The 21,293-nt window shown below is 38.0% G+C and overlaps 1 protein-coding gene across 8 annotated transcripts in view; it reads left to right on the top strand.

Moving 5' to 3' along the window:
* Nucleotides 1-21,293, top strand: part of HERC2 (HECT and RLD domain containing E3 ubiquitin protein ligase 2) — a 259,145-nt gene that overhangs the window by 95,693 nt on the left and 142,159 nt on the right. For all 8 annotated transcript variants that reach the window (XR_010404924.1, XR_010404925.1, XM_064570045.1 and 5 more), the window contains 6 exons: nucleotides 2,424-2,652; nucleotides 2,759-2,883; nucleotides 8,177-8,355; nucleotides 14,722-14,906; nucleotides 16,110-16,265; nucleotides 16,960-17,145. Coding sequence is in view for 6 of the 8 variants with exons in the window: in XM_064570045.1 (XP_064426115.1) it covers nucleotides 2,424-2,652; nucleotides 2,759-2,883; nucleotides 8,177-8,355; nucleotides 14,722-14,906; nucleotides 16,110-16,265; nucleotides 16,960-17,145 (1,060 nt within the window). In the remaining 2 variants the exon portion in view is untranslated. The remainder of the gene's footprint in view (nucleotides 1-2,423; nucleotides 2,653-2,758; nucleotides 2,884-8,176; nucleotides 8,356-14,721; nucleotides 14,907-16,109; nucleotides 16,266-16,959; nucleotides 17,146-21,293) is intronic.

Raw genomic sequence — 21,293 nt, 5'->3', positions numbered from 1 at the left:
GTGGTGTGTGTGTGTGTGTGTGCCCCTAGAAAAAAAATGCTCCCAATTGCGATATGTAAGATACATTTCTGATTTAAGACATGAAAAGAAATTTTCCTTCAATTGATTATTATCATCATAATCATCATTTTTTAAGAGACCATACTTACTTTGATATGGTCTTTTCTTTTTTTAAACCAATTTGTTTTGTCTTTGTTGCTTACATCCTCTCCTGCCTGGGTACCTCCTGCATAAGTTTCTTCATCAAGGTCTGTGAGTTACAAAGTCTGAAAACTCTCTTGAATGCTTTTTAAGATAAATTAACAGGGTAGGGTTTAGCTTTTTAGGTTATTTTATCAGCAGTTTGAAGATGTCCTTCTGATTTTTATTGTTGCTGATGAGAATTGTTACTTTGGTGCAGTTGTTTTCTTTGTAACTAATTTGGGCTAACTTTTGTAACTAAAAGGCTAACTTTTTGGTAGCCTTTCAGATTTTTTTTGTTTTATAATTTTAACATATTATGTCTAGGTGAGGATTTATTTTTGTATGTATAACTTGAGGTTATGATTCTCATTAAATTTGAGATTACATATTTTTGTTAAGTTTTGAAAAATATTCAGTATTTACCATTGAAATTGCTCTCTTTTTTATCTACTTTTCCCTTGGAGAACTCTTTCTCTATGCTGAACTTTTCTTGTCTTCCCAAGTATCACAACTTCTTTGATATTTTTAAATCTTTTTATCTTTTATAATGTTCACTTTCTGTCTTTACATTCTGCCTTCTGGTTTTTCATTCAGTGCTCTCTTTTAGTTTCCAAATCTTTTAGCTGAATGTTCCATATTTTTGAGTTATCCATTTATTTAATAAATACTTGTATGATCGCAGTATTATACATATAATTGATTAAATCCATGTGCCACCCATCAGAGAGGTAGGACCTCTCTGAATAAATAAAATGCAATTTGAGCTATTATTTAATCTTTAATAATCTTTAATAAGTTTTGAAATTCTTGTAGCTTTTTTTCTCATTTTTAGAATTTATATTTGGGTCTTTTTCAAGGCTTTCATTTTGTTCATTATAGTCTTACCTTCTGGGTTTTGTGCCTTGATCTCTAAGAACATTTACCTTTTTTTTTTTTTTAAAGATTTTATTTATTTATTTGAGAGGGTGGGGGAAGGATAGAGAGACTCCCAAGCAGACTCCATGCTGAGCACAGAGCCTGACACAGGGCTCGATCCCACAACCCCAAGATTAGGGCCTGAGCTGAAACCAAAAGTTGGATGCTTAACTGACTGCACCACCCAGGTACCCCAGAACATTTACTCTTTTTATGGACTCATTCCAATGTTTATATTGCTGCCTACTCTAGGGGCATGAGTTCTGCCTCTTATAAGAGCTTTGTCTTTGATTCTCCCTTGTGACCTAGTGTGGCTTGTCCTTTCTGACTGTACCACCACTTTCAGGGGAGATCTTGCTAGGGGTATCTCTTTGCCTTTGGCTATGGTGATGTCCCTAGAGGGCAGTTTTATGTTTGTGTCTCTGAAGTGTCATGTGTTTCTCAGGCTTTAGATGTTTTGGTGTTCAATTCTTGATTCGTGATATCTATACCTAGTTGGTTGGTATGAATTTGATTTTACATCTGCTCACAGGGTGGGCAGGTCTCTGATTTCTTGTGGGGTCTCTTTCTACCAAAAGCCTTCGTGGGTATTGTTGCCTTCAAGTGCTGGCTGGTGATAGATGGGTGATCTTCAGTGGCTCAGTGGGCTGCCATGAGCAGTTTGGATCTCATGCCCAAAGGCCTTGATCTGCCATCAGAGCCCAGAACCTGTTAGCTCCTGCTATGTGTGTCTCTTTGAGTTCTGCTTTGGCTCTTGAGTTTCCTTGGTACTCTCAGCTTGATTATATAATCTTTTAACAGTTTTTTGGTTGTATTATATTCACTCTTTCTCTGTGTTTGGTACAGATGGTTGGGGGTGGGGTAGAGGTTACTGTTTAACCTCTCTGTTGATCTTGAGGTCTTCCATATATGTATTTAAAGTGGGTTTAAAAAATTCCTCTTTTTTTTTTTTTTTTTAAAGATTTTATGTATTTATTTGACAGAGAGATAGAGAGCACAAGTAGGCAGAGTGGCAGGCAGAGGGAGAGGGAGAAGTGGGAGCTCAATGCGGGGCTCATCCTGGGATAATGACCTGAGCCGAAGGCAGATACTTAACCAACTGAGCCACCCAGGCACCCCTAAAAAATTCCTCTTAAAAATACCTTACCATCAATTCTCATCTGGTATGGGTAAAATTTTTTAGTCTGGTTAAAAAAATTCATGTATTAGAACTTTTCCTTTATTATTTAAATAAAATGCAATTTGAGGTATTATTTAATCTTTAATAAGTTTGAAATCCACTTGTTTTTAGGGCTTCTAAATTAAAATTGTTTTTCTTCTTTCAGTTACATGCTGCCATTAGTCACCAAGTTGACCCAGAATTCCTTGGTTTAGGTCTGGGCAGCGTCCTCCTCAACAGCCTGAAACAGACCGTGGTGGCCCTGGCCAGCAGTGCGGGCGTCCTAAGCACTGTGCAGGCAGCTGCCCAGGCTGTGCTGCAGAGCGGGTGGTCCGTGCTTCTGCCCACCGCTGAGGAGAGGGCCCGGGCACTCTCTGCTCTCCTGCCCTGTGCAGGTGGGCTTGGGTGAGGAGCAGGGCTGGAGATGGGTTGGGCGCACGAGAGGGTGCCAAGAGGCGTTGGTGCTTACCTCACATTGGCAAAAGTGCTTTCCCTTTCCAGTTTCAGGCAATGAAGTTAACATAAGTCCAGGTCGTCGATTCATGATTGATCTTCTGGTGGGCAGCTTGATGGCTGATGGAGGCTTAGAGTCGGCCTTAAATGCAGCCATTACTGCAGAAATCCAGGTATGTTTCTAGGAGTGTGTATGTGAATTGACAAAGGCAATTTTTACCTGGCAGTGAGCTGAGATTGAAACACTGTACTCATGTGAAGAAATAGTAGCCTATTGCCAGAATTGAAAAACTGAAACATAAAACTTTTAGTAACATCCAAATATTTTCTATAATTAACGCTTTTTTTATCTTACTAGTTAAAAAAATTTATTGCGATACTAAGTATGATAAAATGTATCCACTTTTGTCTATTTAAATGAATATGACAGATACCCTAATCATATTACGAATCAATTCCATCACCCTAGAAAGTGCCACTGTGCCTCTTTGCACTTAAAGTTGGGGCTCCCCTGCCTCCCTCAGATTAAATTAGTTTTGCCAGTTCTGAATGTCATATATGTGGAATCATGTGCTATTTTATGTCTGCTTTATTTTGCCTTGATAATTTTCAAACTCACTGCTTTTACCATTGAGTATTTCATTGTATGATTACGGCACTATTTGTTTATCCATTCTCCTGTTAATAGACATTTGATTATTTTTGATTGTCTAAAGCTGCTTTGATCATGCTGTGTATAGTTCTTTAGTGAACACGTGTTTTTCTCTTGGGTAAATACTTTGAATTGTAATTTGCTAGGTCTTATGGAGAGTGTTTTTATAGTTTCCCGAAGTGGCTATGCCATTTAATTTGAACCAGCCTATGTGAGAGTTCTAGCTCTTTCTTGACCTCACCAACATGAGTCATGTCATTCTTCATAAATTTAGCTATTCTGGGTGGTGGAGTGTGGTTTTTAATTTGCATGTACTTAATGATCATTCATAGCTTCTTTTGTTGCTTTCATAGTTACAGTAGTTTTTTATTTAAAAACTCACACTGATGAAATGAGATGAAGTTAAGTATATTAAAAGCAAAATAAGCCAATCAGAAAAAGACAATTATCATATGATCTCACTCATATGTGGAATTTAAGAAACAAAACAGAGGATCATAGGGGAAGAGAGGAAAAAATAAAATAAGACGAAATCAGAGAGGGAGACAAACCATAAGAGACTCTTAATCATAGGACATAAACTGAGGGTTGCTGGAGGCGGGGTTGAGGGGTGGGGTAACTGGGTGATGGACATCAAGGAGGGCACAGGATGTAATGAACACTGGGTATTATAAGACTGATGAATCACTGACCTCTACCTCTGAAACCGATAATACATTATATGTTATTAATTGAATTTAAATAAAAAAAATCTTTGAAAACATACCTAAATACTTTGATTAAATTGAAAAAAAATAGAAGAAATCGTATATATAATGTTAGGAACAATGACAGTTCTTTGTGTAGCTGTTATTTTCCAGGTACTGTGCTGTGTACTTTACTTTCATTTTCTCTTTTAACTTTGTCAACTTTGTTGAGTGGAAAAAGTGGTTTAAATTTTTATTTTACAGTTGTGAACATAAGTACCATAGAACTATAGTGATTTGCTAAGGTGTCAAGACTAGTGAATGGCAGGTTTGCTGACTCCAAGCCTCTTCCTTTTCTTCCTCTTCTCCACAAAGCTCCATGTGACACCTTGCCTGATGGGAGCAGTGATAGTGAACAGGCAGAGGCAGTCCACATGTGGGTCAGACAGTAACCTTGACATGACCCAAGCAGTATTTTTAGAACCTATTATTTATTTATTAGTTTCAGAGGTAGAGTTCAGTGATTCATCAGTTGCATATAACACCCACTGCTCATTACATTAAGTGCCCTCCTTAATGCCCATCACCCAGTTATCCTTTCCTCTCACCCATTGCCCCTCAAGATGTTTCTCCAAGAAGACATACTGATGGCCACCAGACACATGAAAAAATGCTCAACATCATTCAGCATCAGTAAAATACAAATCAAAACCACAATGAGACACCACCTCACACCAGTCAGAATAGCTAAAATTAACAACTTAGGAAACAAGAGATGTTGGTGAAGATGTGGAGAAAGGGGAACCCTCTTACACTGTTGTTAGGAATGCAAACTGGTGCAGCCTCTCTGGAAAACAGGATGGTGGTTCCTCAAAAAGTTAAAAAATAGAGCTACCCTACAACCTAGCAATTACACTACTAGGTATTTATCCAAAGGATACAAACATAGTGACTTGAAGGGGCACATGCACCCCAGTGTTTATAGCAGCAATGTCCACAATAGCCAAACTATGAAAAGAGCCAAGATGTCCATCGACAGATGAATGGATAAAGAAGATGTGGTGTATATATACAATGGAATATTACTCAGCCATCAAAAAGAATGAAATCTTGCTACTTGCAATGATGTGGATGGAACTAGAGGGTATTTTGCTAAGTGAAATAAGTCGTCAGAGAGGGACAAATACTATATGATTTCACTCGTATGCGGAATTTAAGAAACAAAACAAGTGAACATAGGGGAAGGGAAGGAAAAATAAGATGAAAATTGAGAGGGAGGCAAATCAGAAGTGACGCTGAACTCTAGAACCTATTAATTTATTTAGCAAATGTTCATTCTTCATTTCCTTTTGGAGAGAAGGAGGGACCTTTGGGGGGGGGTGTTGGAGGGAAACTGTTAACAGGGAGTAGAGAGGCTACAGAGATACATAGATTGTGATCTATATAATTAAGGTGCATAAAACAAGATAACTAATGCCCATTTATTTTAAAATTGTTATGAAGCTACAAAAAGGCATAAACAAAAATCTCATCATTTAGGAATTAATATACCAGTATCCATTGTTAATAGTTTTGGTGTATAGTCTTCCAGATTTTTATTTATTTTTATTTTTTTATTTTTTTAAAAGATTTATTTATTTATTTGACAGAGAGAGCACAAGCAGAGAGAACAGCAGAGGGAGAGGGAGAAGCAGGCCCCTGGCTGAGCAGGGAGCCCGATGCAGGGCTCGATCCCAGGACCCTGGGATCATGACCTGAGCCGAAGGCATCCACTTAACCGACTGAACCACTTAGGGGCCCTGTCTTCCATATTTTTAAAGATGCAGTTGTTTACTAATGATATTGTTTATGGTGCTAGAATTAGTCTCAATGATATATCAATTTGTGTCTTTTTTACTTATCAAGTTGCCATGTTTTCTGTGTTGAATATTTTATTATGTCCATTTGTTCTGTTGCTTTGGGGAAGTCTGTCATATAGAAAGGGAATTCCTTCTTATTCCTTTTTTTTTTTTTTTTAACAGCCCATTATTGACAATTTAAGTTCTAGATATTTTTACTACTATATATTTTTATAGATTATAAGTCATTGAGTATAAGAATGATAATTAGGAGGGACGCCTGGGTGGCTCAGTCGTTAAGCGTCTGCCTTCGGCTCGGGTCATGATCCCAGAGTCCTGGGATCGAGCCCCGCATCAGGCTCCCTGATCAGTGGGAGGCCTGCTTCTCCCTCTCCCACTCCCCCTGCTTGTGTTCCCTCTCTCGCTGTCTCTCTCTCTATCAAATAAATAAATAAAATCTTTAAAAAAAAATGATAATTAGGAAAAGGTTCTAGAAATGAAATTGTGCTGGGTCAAAAGCATGCACTTTTTTTTTTTTTTAAGACTTTATTTATTTATTTGACAGAGCACAAGCAGGGGAGTGGCAGGCAGAGGGAGAGAGAGAAGCAGGTTCCCCACTGAGCAGGGAGCCTGATGTGGGGCTTGATCCCAGGACCCTGGGATTATGACCTGAGCCAAAGGCAGATGCTTAACTGACTGAGCCACCCAGGCGCCCCAAGCATGCACATTTTTGACCTTTCTGATTTATGTTGCCTTCTTATCCTTAAGGGTGGGTAGCCCAGTTCCAATCCCACCACTAAGATTGGGTCTTCCTCCCCATACTACTCAGGACTGGGAAGGACTATTGGTGTTTAGACTGTTCTGGCTTTTGTCGTTAGAAAATAAAGCCCAGAAAGAAAGAACTTTTTGGCTTTTTCACAGTAAATTTGGTCACTAGAGCAATGCTTGGTACATAGTAAGTCCTCATGAATATTGGTTGTATTTGACTGGTAAAGATACCTCCTATTTTTGTTTTTTGCTTTTTTGTTTCCTTTTTTTAAATAATAGCTTTATTGAGATCTAATTCACATACTGTAAAATTCACTCTTTTAAAAAGTGTATAATTCAGTGTTTTTTTTTGTATATTCACAGAGTTGTGCAACCGTCATCACCACTATCTAATTTCAGAACATTTTCATTACTCCGAAAAGAAACTCTGTGCCCCTTAGCAGTCACCCCCTATTCCCTATTCCTCCTAGCCATTGACAGCTACTAATGTACTTTCTGTCTCTGAAAGATTTTCTGGCTCTGGACTTTTCATATAAATTGATTTATACAATATGTGACCTTTTATGTCTGGCTTCTTTTTACTTAGTCTAGTGTTTTCAAAGTTTATTTATGTTGTACTTCATTTTTTAAAATTGCTAAATAATATTCCATTGTATGGGTGTAGCACATTTTGTTTATACATTCATCAGCTGATGGACATTTAGTTGTCTCTACTTTTAAGTTATTATGAAAATGCTGTTATAAACATTTGTGTATAGGTTTTTGTGTGGACATATTTTTTTTTCTTGTAGGTGTATGCCTAGGAATGGAGGTGTTGAGTTTTATGTTAACTCTATGTTTAGTGTTTCGAAGAATGGCCACATTTTTTTTCTTAAGTGGCTGTGCCATTTTACATCCCCAGTAGGAATGTATGAGGGTTCTAGTTTTTCACATCCTTGACAATGCTTGCTACTCTCCCAACTTTTCTATTATAGCCATCCTAACAGGTGTGAATTTCCTTGATGACTAATAATGTGGAGCATCTTTTCATGTGCTTAGTAGACGTTTATATATCTTCTTTGAAGAAACGTCTGTTCAAATCCTTTGCTTATTTTAAATTGGTTTATTTATCTTTTAATTGTTGAGTTGTAAGAATTCTTTCTGTATTCTGAACACATGTTTCATCGGGAATATATCTTCTCATTCTTGGGTTCTTGCTTCATGTTTGCAAAACAGACTGTGCATGTATGGGGCAGATTGCATTGGGTATTTTTGAGATCAGGAGTAAAAATTTTAGGGACTTCCCAGAAGGAAGCTGGAGACCATCAGCAATGGCAGCCTGGACATTGGATTTATAAGACAAGTAGTCTGTTTAGAAACTGAGCACCTGAGTAATGGGATTTCAGACAGGTGGGCGTGGGCCAGTGTCATCAGGTGGTTTATGAGTTAGTGCAAAGAGGCTGGGGATCAGAGCTCAGCCCAGGGTGCCTTCACACTTGCTCCTAAGATAACTGGTAACCAGTTTCTGTTTTATGAATTACAGGATATAGAAGCCAAAAAAGAAGCACAGAAGGAAAAAGAAATTGATGAACAAGAAGCCAATGCCTCAACATTTCACAGAAGTAGGACTCCATTGGATAAAGATCTTATTAATACAGGGATCTATGAATCTTCTGGAAAACAGTGTTTGCCTTTGGTTCAGCTCATACAACAGCTTCTTAGGTAAATAGTATTAGATATATTTTAATAGGAGGATTATTGGTTTTCACTAAGGTCTGAAAAATGTTTTCGGGTATTGAGGAAATACTCTGAAAGTTACCTTGAATAAGTTTTGGGGTAAAGAGCAGACATTTGTGTTTTTTTTTTAGTTTTTATTTTAATTCCAGTTAGTTTACAGTGTTATATTAGTTCCAGGTGTACAATGTAGTAATTCAGCAGCTTTGTAAACTACCCTGTGCTCATCACAAGTACACTCCTTAATTTCCATCACCTGTTTAACCCATCCCCCCCATCCACCCTCCCCGCCCCCGTTCCCTCTGGTAACCATCAGTTTGTTCTCTAATTAAGAGTCTGTTCCTGGGGCGCCTGGGTGGCTCAGTTGGTTAAGCGACTGACTTCAGCTCAGGTCATGATCCCGGAGTCCTGGGATCGAGTCCCGCATCGGGCTCCCGGCTCGGCGGGGAGCCTGCTTCTCCCTCTGACCCTCTCCGCTTTCATGCTGTTTCTCTCTCTCTCTCTCAAGTAAATGAATAAATAAAATCTTTAAAAAAAAAAAAGTCTGTTCCTTGGTTTGTCTCTCTTTTTTTTCCTCCCCGTTCTGCTCATTTGTCTTGTTTCTTAAATTCTACGTATGAGTGAGATCATATGGTATTTGTCTTTTTCTCTCTGACTTATTTTCCTTTGCATTGTACTTTCTAGCTCCATACATGTCATTGCAAATGGCAAGATTTCATTTTTTTTTTATGGCTGAATCAATATTGCTTTGTGTGTATACACACACACACACACACACCACATCATCTTTATCTATTCATCATTGATGGACACTTGAGCTGCTTCCATAATTTGGCTATTGTAAATAATGCTGCTGTAAACATAGTGGTGCCTATATCCCTTTGAATTAGTGTTTTTGTATTCTTTGGGTAAATACCCAGTTGTATGATTGCTAGATCATAAGGTAGTTCTATTTTTAACTTTTTGAGGAACCTCCATACTGTTTTAAGAGCAGACTTTTTTTTTTTTTACAATGGGGAAAAAAAGTCTTTATTGATCATCCTATCATACTTCTCTACCACATAAATGTGCGTTTACATTGAAATTTAATTTAAAAATTTTTATTTTATTTTTATTTTTTTATTGTTATGTTAATCCCCATACATTACATCATTAGTTTTAGATGTAGTGTTCCATGATTCATTGTTTGTGCATAACACCCAGTGCTCCATGCAGAACGTGCCCTCCTCAATACCCATCACCAGGCTAACCCATCCTCCCATCCCCCTCCCCTCTAGAACCATCAGTTTGTTTTTCAGAGTCCATCATCTCTCATGGTTCATCTACCCTTCCGATTTCCCCCCCTTCATTCTTCCCCTCCTGCTATCTTCTTCTTCTTTTTTTTTTTTTAAGATTTTATTTATTTATTTGACAGAGAGAGACACAGTGAGAGAGGGAACACAAGCAGGGGTGTGGGAGAGGGAGAAGCAGGCTTCCCGTGGAGCAGGGAGCTCGATGTGGGGCTCGATCCCAGGACCCTGGGATCATGACCTGAGCTGAAGGCAGACGCTTAATGACTGAGCCACCCAGGCGCCCCTCTTTTTTTTTTTTTCTTAACATATATTGCATTATTTGTTTCAGAGGTACAGATCTGAGATTCAACAGTCTTGCACAATTCACAGCGCTTACCACAGCACATACCCTCCCCAGTATCTATCACCCAGTCACCCCATCCCTCCCACCCCACCCCACACTCCAGCAACCCTCAGTTTGTTTCCTGAGATTAAGAATTCCTCATATCAGTGAGGTCATATTTAAGAGCAGACTTTTAACAGATGAGAGGTTGGAGTGTGTGAAGTAGAACTAGAGAATCTAAAGGTTTTCACACAAGAGAAAATTGGAGTGTATGAGATAAACAGGAAAAGATTCTTATTCTCATTAGTAAGCAGTAGATAGAAAAGAAAATCATTGTGGTAGAGTTATTTCTTTTAAAACTCATATCATTGCCTCATTGTGTATATCATGGATTAATGTGTATTACTTTCTAAGACAACTTTTAATTTAAAAGCTGAAATAAATGGTGAGCATTATTTCTGAAGGCCCTATTGGGAGTAAATAAGAATTAATTAGAATCAGAATATAAACATAGAAACCTTGGGCTGAGGTGATCATACACTGTTTGGTGAAACATGTCAACCAGTGTTTCAGTGTCATTCAAATAAAAAAGACCAAAAAAGCAAGGTGATTTCTGAAAGGCAGCTGTTAGACAATGGAAAATTGTTGTCCTTCTATTTAACAAAACTGTTTTATGTAAACTTGGCTCCTGGTTTGTTTCATTTTCTACACATAGAGAAAGTAGAGCCCTGGAGTGTTGGCTCAGGCAGCTAAGTCCAGAGAGCAGGGGGTTCTGCATGCATGTCTAGAAGAGTGGCATGTCTAGGAGAGTGGCGGGTGGTATGCTGCTGGTGTGGGGGCAGCCTGCTTTCCATATGGATGCACCAGAATTTACTGGATGCACAGTGAAGTTTTAAGAGGAAGTTTTAGAGCTAGTTCTTTACATAGATTGTAGTAAAGGCTAATTAAAAGAACTTTTTCCCGTTTTTTTAATTTAACCTGATTGTTTCCTTTGATCAATATCTCATACATTCTGATCTTGAGTACAACAAATTGAAAATGAATTAACTCAGTGTAGTTGGTGGTAGTGGAAAGAGCTTGGGATTTGTTCCTAGAAAATTTCAGTTGTGACTGCTTGTGTAAAATTGGCAAGTGAAACTGTCTTTGGTGTGGGAGAGTAATAATAGCAGTGTTTACAGAGTTAATTAAGGATCAAATGAGAAAATGAATGTTGAGTGCTGTGTAATTAAAAGGTTAAGTTCTGTGCAGAAGTTTTAAAGCATAAAGCATGTATTTTGAGAAGCACTTTTTTGAGTTCTTGAATGTCCCACCCTTGGCTGAGGAGGCTGTGTCTGGTCCCCTGGTATCTCTGGCAGAGAGTGAGTGCTGGGTTCGCTGACCTCGGCCCATGGTAGGTTGCTCAGACTGTTTGTTTCCTTGGTGTGGAGAGACCTGTCTGTTTTACCCACCTGTGCCTGTTGCTGTACAGACTGATGGTCACTTGCCACATTTGCTGATTAGCACTTGAAATGTGCTAATGCTGCAACATTGAATTTTTATTTGTTATTAATTAAAATTCAGTTATTTTAATTGAATTCTTAATTATTACTTATTTATTAAAATTCAAATTAAAAAACTTAGACCCGATTCAGCTGTGTGAAAACTTTTAAGTATGTTTGAAATAACTTGGCCAATGAATTTAATTTTTCAGTTGTGCATTTTATGAGTCAAGTTCAGATCAGGTATTTTCAATGAAAATTTAGTTATATGAATTGAGATGTGCTGAATGTATAAAGTACACAATGGCTTTTGAAGACTGGCTGTGAGAAACCTAATAAAAAATATTTCAGGGGTGCCTGGGTGGCTCAGTCATTAAGCGTCTGCCTTCGGCTCAGGTCATGATCCCAGGGTCCTGGGATCGAGCCCCGCATTGGGGTCTGTGCTTCGCGGGAAGCCTGCTTCTCCCTCTTCCACTCCCCCTGCTTATGTTCCCTCTCTCTCTGTGTCTCTCTCTGTCGAATAAATAAATAAAATCTTTAAAAAAAAAAAATTTCAATAGTTTTTTTTTTGGAGTTCAGATTTTATGTTGAAATAATATTTTCAATATATTGGGATAAATACATTACTAATACTGGTTTTTGGTTTCTTTTTATCTTTACTAATGTGAATGGCAGAACTTTTTATTTATTTATTAATTATTTTTTATTTTTTATTATTATGTTTTTAACTAGGTTCCACGCCCAACGTGGAGCCCAACACAGGGCTTGAATTCATGACCCTGAGATCAATACCTGAGCTGAGATCCAGAGTCAGATGCTTAACTGACCGAGCCACCCAGGTGCCCCTGGCAGAACCTTTTAAATAACATATGTGGCTACCTTTTAAATAACATATGTGGCAGCACTTTGTAGACCATCCTTATAGTTTTTCTTCTGAACCTTTGGCATGCAAGGAGGAGTTGGCTCCCCAGCAGTTTTATAATAAAGATGTACCTGGTTAAAAAACACAAAACAAAAACTGAGCATGGAAATAAACCTTAGAAAAGTTTTGGAAAATAGAGACAGGAAGATGCATCAACACCTTTCTTACTAACACAGTGCCTATAATCCAGGCTTTTTTCTTTCATAAGTGTAGATAATGTGCCTCTCCCACCGTAGAGGGAGACTTTGACATTTAATTTTCTTTCTTTTTTTTTTTTTTTAAGATTTTATTTATTTGACAGAGAGATAGCGAGAGCAGGAACACAGGCAGGGGGAATGGGAGAGAGAGAAGCAGGCTTCCCACTGAGCAGGGAGCCAGATGTGGGGCTCGATCCCAGGACCCTGGGATCATGACCTGAGCCGAAGGCAGACGCTTAAAGACTGAACCACCCAGCACCCCGACATTTAATTTAATTTTCTTACCTTAAGTGTGACTGAAGGTAGCTCAGTGTGTTGACTTAGCTGATGCAGTTGTTGAAAAGTAGTCTAAAGATGGAAGAGATTATAGAGACATTTTGTGTACTTTATTCCTTGGAAAGCAGGTTGAAGAAATTGCAGCTTGCCAAGAATAAGCCATGAAACAGATTTCAGAGTAACTCTTTAATCTTATGCTGACAAGGAGCCACAGAAAAACATTTATATTTGAAAATTGAGAGCTATGAAGATTTTTTTAATTAGTGAACTCTATCAGAATTACACATTATGATTATGGTTCTGAATTTTTTTATTAAGGAAATAAGTTAAAATTTTTATTATATTAGTCTCTTTTGCTTCTTGTATAGGATAAAACCCAGATTCTAGACCTATTTTTTCTACTGTGGTTATCAAGGCAGGGTATCAGGTGGTAGAAGAAAGATGAGGTTGACTAGAGGCAAGACCCAGTGAGCACCTACCTTCTTTTGTGTGGCCAGGGAGTGGGCCTGTGCACCAGCCAAGGTCTTCTTGCTCCTCTTAGTGACTCTTTGGATGTATATTGGAGTTCTGTTGGGACTCCTAATGTTTCTTGTTCCTGTCCTTCCTCACCGTGCTGTTAGTTCCAGGAATTTATCATGGGGGCAGGTGCAGTTGACAGAGGTTTTCCACAAACTGGCTGTCACATTAGAAATCAAAGGAGTGGGGCAGAACACCTGTCTGTGGTGTGGTGTTATGCAGAGATCCCAGACTCACCTGCTCAGTGGCAGTGCCAGGTGTCAGCCAGCAAGTCCTCACCCTCCTGGCTGGGATGGGGTTGGTGTGATGGAGCTACTTTGACAGCAGCCCAGAAGGAGGCTGTGCTTTGGTTCCTTTCCTCCACTAACCCACTTTCTTCTGTTCTTAGTACCAGGGATCAGGCCTGGTTCAGCTGGTGCTGGGACTGTCTCTGGGTGGCAGGGTGTTATCTGGTGTTCCATGTCCCCTCTAATCTGCCTTCACACTCATACCAAACTTACCTTCCTCAAACACAAATAGGATGTATTCCCCTTTGGAACCTTTAGTGCCTCAGCATTGTGGGATCTAGTCTCAGCAGCCTGCTACTCTATCACCTGGAGTGTCCATTCTCCTTCCTTCTCTTGTCTTGACTCTCTGCCCTTGTTCCTTTGCAAGCTGCTCATGGAACCAGAACATTTTACTACTGTTCTAATTGTACCTTTTGGAACTCACATTTCTTCCTTTTTCACCCTATTAACTGATAGGTTTGTGTCTCGAGTCAGATCCCACAGTTGGAATTGGAGCCTTTGTTCCTTTCCTTCCTGCCATATTCTTCAAGCATCTGTTACCCTGACCTGTTCTGTTCGTACCCACCTTGGTCTTCCTTCCTGTACTTTGAGAGTCCTGGGTACCCCCTACCTTGCCCACCTAGGTACTTACCTGAATAGGTCTCAAGGCAGATTTGTGAGGCAGATGCAGAAATGATGAGTGAATCTTGTCTTTAAGAAGAGTGTCACATATATGTGTGAAATGCAGCTTTGGACAAAAATAATGACACAGTTGTTTTTTCCTCAAAGGTCTGTACAGGAGTTTTCTATCATTTTGGACCATTCCACACAGCTCTTAGGAACACATTTGTAAAACAAAGGGCATCATTATATCTTTTGTAAATTCTGTGCTTCTCTACTCTGTTTTGACTGAGGTTGTATTTATTGCAGACACACGTGACACATATTTGGGGAAGGAAGCCAGCTGCAGATCACCTGGGTGTATGATCTATATTTCTGATTTTAGTTTATGTCATGATTTCTTAATACCTTTTTTTAAACAGACATAACTTCTTTAATTTTGCAATCCTCTTTCCCCTGCATAGAAACATTGCTTCTCAGACAGTAGCCAGATTGAAAGATGTTGCCCGTCGGATCTCATCATGTCTAGACTTTGAGCAACATAGTCGTGAAAGAACTGCTTCATTGGATTTGTTGCTGCGCTTTCAGCGCCTACTTATCAGTAAACTTTATCCAGGAGAAAGTATTGGTCAGACCTCAGATATTTCTAGTAAGTTGATTAAAATTTAAATGCCTTGTGTATATTTGGCTTTCTAATTTAGGCTTTTTGACATGCCTATTCTACATTCCCAGATGTGTAGTTTTTTTACTATTAAATCTTATACCAATTTGGAGGGACTTCATTTTGTATCCACTTTTTTTTTGATGAATATTAGACTTACCAGTATTTTTTTTCATTGTCTTAATATTTAAGTTATTTGGGCATCAAAAATAGTATTCTTTATGTTCAGGTTAGTTTTATAGAAGATTTATCAAACTTACTGTACGTATCTCTAATGGAGTATTAGATACTGACATAGTGTGGGAACCAAGTAGTGACATAGTATTTGTATGTCACACTGGAAAGCTAGGTAGGTGTAATGTGTGGAATGAATCATCATTGGAGGAAGTTACAGCACTGGTTTATTAGCTGCTGGACATGGGACTGAGTTTCCTGGGGGCTATAGGTTGCTCATCTATGGAACTGGAATAACATCTCAGGGTGCCTTTGAGGATTAAAATAGGATGATATGTAAGCGTTCAGCTCTGTGCATGACATAGAGTAGAGTACTTTCCATAAGCTTCAAAGGTAGTGGGTGGCTCTCCATAAGTTGGCTTTCTCTGTCGAGGATGGAAAGGTCTGCTGCTTTTGTTAATATTTTTATAGATAGTATATTCTAAAATATCTTAGTTCCTGAAAGAGTTAGGCATTTGTGGATGATAGAAAATTTCAGGATGAAATAGGTGAACTTAGAGTCTGAAAGAGGTGCCCATCTCAAAGACATAAAGTCCCAAGAACTGAAAAGTCATTAAGAACCATGTAGGAAGAAAAGTTAAAGATTTTATGAGATTGAAAAATGCCTAACTTTGTTCATTAGGAGTAATTTACAAGTGTTAAGACTTGAAATTTGGTAGCATTTGTGTGTATTGGATATAAGATTTTAAAACTCTATAAATTATGACTTTAGTATTTATACACCCAAAGTTTCTGGGTATTATGTCATACAGTGTATAAAAATTGACAACTAAATTCACTGTTTTCTCAGACTATGGGATATAAAAAGAGCCAGGGATTAAGGGTTAATAGCTTCTGTTTGACATAATTACTATAGGTAAAAGATGTATAGATGAGGGTGGAATAGTGAATCAATGCAGTTTATTTACAAAGTAAATTTTAATGGTAAAAATGAACATTTTTATATCTTTCTTCGAGGTCCTGAGCTTATGGGTGTCGGTTCCTTACTGAAGAAGTACACAGCCCTTTTGTGCACACACATTGGCGACATACTGCCTGTGGCAGCCAGCATTGCTTCCACCAGCTGGCGGCACTTTGCAGAGGTGGCCTGCATTGTGGAAGGGGACTTCACTGGTACCTTTTTTATATCCTACCTTCAGACATGTATTTATATTTGGAGATTGATGAGGCTTAAAATTTATCCTTTCCTGATAAACCTGCAGGCCTTTGCCCCATACATTTTCTAGTCCTGTTGGCCTTTCTCTTTTTGTTTTTTCACTTGCTGACAATTCTGTTGTTAAGCAACCTGGTGCAGGAGTTGTGTCATTATAAATGTAATTGGTGATTTAGAGTCATACCACCATTATTACCATTTCAATAATGAGGTTATTAGTAATTGTCTAGTTTTATTTCAGCAGCATAAAAATTAGTTGCTCCTTTCAGGACCTTAATAAAATTCCTTTGTTGCTTAATATGTTTTCAAGTTAATTCTGTGACAGTAGAGCATTATTATTGAGTGCTTTTTTTCTGATAGTAAACTTAGTTTTCTGGAAACAGTTTTCTGAATAAAAGACTCTAGTTAATACTTCTATTGAAATACAGTGTTTTTGAAAAGCATTCTTGTAACTCAGAGGGTTTTGTTTGATACCTTTATCTGTTCTTTCAAGATGAAAGATAAAAATAATCCTGTAGAAATATGCTAAGACAAGCATTCTTTATTTTGTGATTTATCAGAATTTAAACATAGAATGAGCTTACAAAGTGGCTTAATAGGATATACGCTTTTATTTCAATCTTAATGCTTTTTTTCCTTTCTTTTAAAATGTAGGTGTTCTTCTTCCAGAACTAGTAGTTTCTATAGTGCTTCTGCTCAGTAAAAATGCTGGTCTCATGCAGGAGGCTGGAGCTGTCCCTCTGCTGGGTGGATTGTTAGAACATCTGGATCGGTTCAACCACCTGGCACCGGGAAAGGAAAGGGATGACCATGAAGAGTTAGCCTGGCCTGGCATCATGGGTATGGCATCTTAACTTATAGAACTTCCATTCAGGAAAGTTTTATCTTAATCTAGCCTATTCTTGCCTTTTTATTTGAAAGAATACTTCACAAAGAGAGACCAATTATTTGCCATTTTCACTGATGGTAGTATAAGTAGAAAATGAAGATAATCCAAATCAGAAGAGATTTAAATTATATGTAAGAAAGATTCCCTTTCTTTCTGGTGTCTCCAGAAGTTACTGTTGAAATAATTAAATATGGTCCAGCTTTGGAGGCAGACATCAAAATGGGATGACTTTCTAAACCTATTTCTATCTGACATTACTGAGTTATGGAATTCCCATAGTCAGCTGAGCACTTCCCTATAGGTACGGTCTATAGTGCTTACCAAATTGGAGTGGAACCTGTCTTCTCAAAGTATCTAGCTTTGACATTTTTGAATCTAAGTCTACATTACCATGTTATATAGGTTTCTGACTTCCTGGACTCATAGAATTAAATTGAAGTTGGGGTTCAACTTTTATTTTATAGGAAAGCTCAAGCAAGGTGGGCTTTTTCTTCTCCCATTGTAAACTGTCATCTTGTACCATAGGAGCTTCAAATAAGAAGTAACAACTGTGCTGAAGAAAATAACATTAGGATATCGAGCATAGTTTTTAATTTTTTATATCACTAATATTTTTAGCACCATTCTTCTACTTTTGTGAATTTAAATGTTACTTTTGTCTCTGTTTTCAGTATGGTTGAGGGCATTTAATCTGATTAGCAGTTCAAACTCATTTAAAAACCTTTTTTTTTAAATTGTGAAATATAACACATACTCAGAAGTACAGAAAATAGCTCTGTGATTGGTCATAGAGAAAATCATTTATCAACCATCCAGATGAAGAAATGGAATGTTGGCAGGACCATCCTAAACACTGCCTCTTGTCTCCGGAAAGATTCCCCTCTCTGGTCTTGTGTGGTTGCTGCTCCTCTGCTTCTCTTGATCATTTTATCAGACAGGCATGTACCCCTTAACAATTTAGTTGTTTAAACATTCTTAGGTCTGTTTCTTGGTGGTTTGTAGGGTATGCTTTAGTATGGAATGCCATAGGTTTCCATAGTGATTGTGTTGATTTTCATCTCTATTAAGTCTGAGAGTTCTCACTGTTCATCTCTGTTCCAAGAAGTCAGATGTCATTTTTTTCGTAGGCGATTTGTCCATAGGGTCATCGTACCAGCACTTTTGGGTGAAAAGACTGTCCTTGGTCACTCTTTGGGAGTACAGCTTCTGTCTAAATAAGTTGACTGTCTCTGCCTGTGTCTGTTTCTGATCCTGCAGCCTCCCCCTGTGACTTCTGCACTTGGTAGCACCCTCAAGTGCATTGTTGAATGGAAATGGTGATTGTGGGCAGTCTTGTCTTGTTCTTAGTAGCAGAAGAAAAGCTTTCCAAATTTCACATATGAAGTATGAAGTTTTTTTTGTTTTTTTTTAAGATTTTATTTATTTATTTGACAGAGAGAGAGATAGCGAGAGCAGGAACACAAGCAGGGGCAGTGGGAGAGGGAGAAGCAGGCTTCCTGCCGAGCAGGGAGCCCGATGTGGGACTCGATCCCAGAACCCTGGGATCATGACTTGAGCCAAAGGCAGACGCTTAACGACTGAGCCACCCAGGCGCCCAGTATGAAGTTTCTTAAGGGTTTTCTTTGTAGAAACCTTTAAATATTAAGGATGTTCTCTTTTATTCTGCTTTGCATAGAGGTTTTAATTGTGAGTGGATATTAGATTTCATCAAATGGTTTTTTGCATCTCACTGATCATATAATTTTTCCTCTTTTTTCTATTAATGTGTGAATTACTGATTTTCAAAAGTTAAATCAGCCTTCCATTTTTGGAATAAAATTACCTAGGTTATATTTATTGTTCATATTAATATACATTGCTGGCCTTGTTTTTTTTTTCCCCCCAACAGTTTGCATCTGTGTTTGTGAATTGTAATTTTCTTTTAATGCCCTGTAGGTTGCTGATAATCACCGCCCCTCCACTAACAAAGAAGCTGTTGTTTATGAACATGGCAGCTTCCCACGCAACCTCTTTTAATTTCTGTTTTGATCTGTCAATTAAGAATGTTAGCTAGTTGGGAGAAACTGTCTGATGGATTCAATAGTACAAAAATATAACATTCAAAGTTTTGATAAGGCAGGTTGTGTTATTCTCTTAGAGTTAGAGAATGTTCTTCGCTCTTCTTTTTTGAGAAATGTATGTATAAGATTGGTGGAATTTGCCAGATAATCATCTTGAACTGTAGTGTTCTTTGTGAAAAATTTCTTTTGATTTGGGGGTTGTAAGGTAGAGTGGAAACCCAACTTTTTTTTTTTTTTTTTTACCTATGGGAGAATATACATAACATAAAATTTATCATTTTAACCATTTTTAAGTTTTCAGTTCTAAGGCATGAGGTACATTCACATTATTGTGCAACCATCACCACCATCCAGCTTCAAAATGTTTTCATCTTCCCTCAACTGAAACTCTGTACCCATTAAACACTAACTCCCATTCTCCACTCCCCCTCAGCCCTTGACAACCACCATTCAGCTTTCTGTTTCTATGAATTTGATTACTCTAGGTAAGTCATATAAGTGCAGTCATACAGTATTTGTTCTTTGGTAATGGGTTTATTTTACTCAGCATGTCTTCAAGGTTCATCCATGTTGTAGCATATGTTAGAATTTCCTTCCTTCTTAAAGCTGAATAATATTTCATAATATTTCAAATGAAATGGTTTATCCAGTCATTTGTTGATGGACACTTGGGTTGTTTCCACCTTTTGGCTGCTGTGACTAATGCTGCTATGAACATGGGTGTGCCAATGTCTGTCTGAATCCCTGCTTTCACTTCTTTTGGGTATGTAGCCAAAAGTGGAATTGCCGAGTCATATGGTAATTCTATCTTTAACTTTTTGAGGAACCCCACCATAATGTTTTCCGTAGTGGCTGTTCCATTTTACATTCCCATGAGCAAGGTACAAGGAAGGGTTCTAATTTTTCACGTCCTTGCCAATACTTTTTTTGGTTTTGTTGGTAATAGCCATCCTAATGTGATGAAGTGGTGTTACACTGTAGTTTTGTTGTGATTTTCCTTAATGGTTAGTGATTGTATTTTTTTTATATTTGTATATCTTTGGAGAAATGTCTATTCGAGTGTTTTTCCTATTTTTGAATCAGGTTTTGTTGTTGTTATTGTTGAGTCGTAGGAGTTTGTTATAGTTTGTTGTATATTTTGGATATATATGATTTGCACCTATTTTCTCCTATGTGTGGATTGCCTTTTCATTTTGTCGATAGTGTCCTGTGATGAAGTCCAATTTACCTATTTTTTCTTTTGTTGCCTATGCTTTCGGTGTTTTGTCCAAGACATCATTGCCAAATCCTATGTACTGAAAGTTTTCTCCTGTTTTTTTTTTCTAAGCGTTCGATATTTTATAGTTTTAGCTCTTTATTTAACTCTTTGATCTATTTTGAGTTAATTTTTGTGTATAGTGTAAGGTAAGGGTCCAACTTGATTTGTTTGCAGTTGGGTATTCAGTTTTCCTAGCACCATTTGTGAAAAAGATTGTCCTCCTTTCCCCATTGAATGGTTGTGGCACTCTTGTCTGAAATCATTTGACCATATATGTGAGGATTTATGTCTGAGCTCTGTATTCTTTTTTTTTTTTTTAAGATTTTTATTTATTTATCTGACAGAGAGAGAGAGAGAGAGAACAAGTAGGCAGAGAGACAGGCAGAGGGAGAGGGAGAAGCACGCTCCCCGCTGAGCAGGGAGCCCGATGCGGGGCTCGATCCCAGGACCCTGGGATCATGACCTGAGCCGAAGGCAGACGCTTAACCGGCTGAGCCACCCAGGCTCCCCTGAGCTCTGTATTCTATTCCATTGATCTAAATGTCTGTCTTTATGCTGGAGCCACACTAGTCTTTATTATTTCTTCTTTTTTAGGGTTTAATCTGATATTTTTCTAACTTTTAGAGAAATGTTTATTAGCATAGTGATGTTTTTGTAGTGTTTATTATGAAAACACAGATAAAAGTAGGGAGAATAGGATAATGAACTTGGATTTACAAATATTCACATTACCAGCCTCTCCTACACTTATCTTACTGATTGAATGAATGAATGAATGATT

Source organism: Mirounga angustirostris, unplaced genomic scaffold (genome assembly GCF_029215605.1).
Source record: "Mirounga angustirostris isolate CCGP_5_RB_7025 unplaced genomic scaffold, mMirAng1.0.hap1 SCAF_9, whole genome shotgun sequence".
Lineage (NCBI taxonomy): Eukaryota > Metazoa > Chordata > Mammalia > Carnivora > Phocidae > Mirounga > Mirounga angustirostris.
The sequence above is the reverse complement of the archived record's forward strand: the minus strand, read 5'-3'. Positions and strand labels throughout refer to the sequence as shown.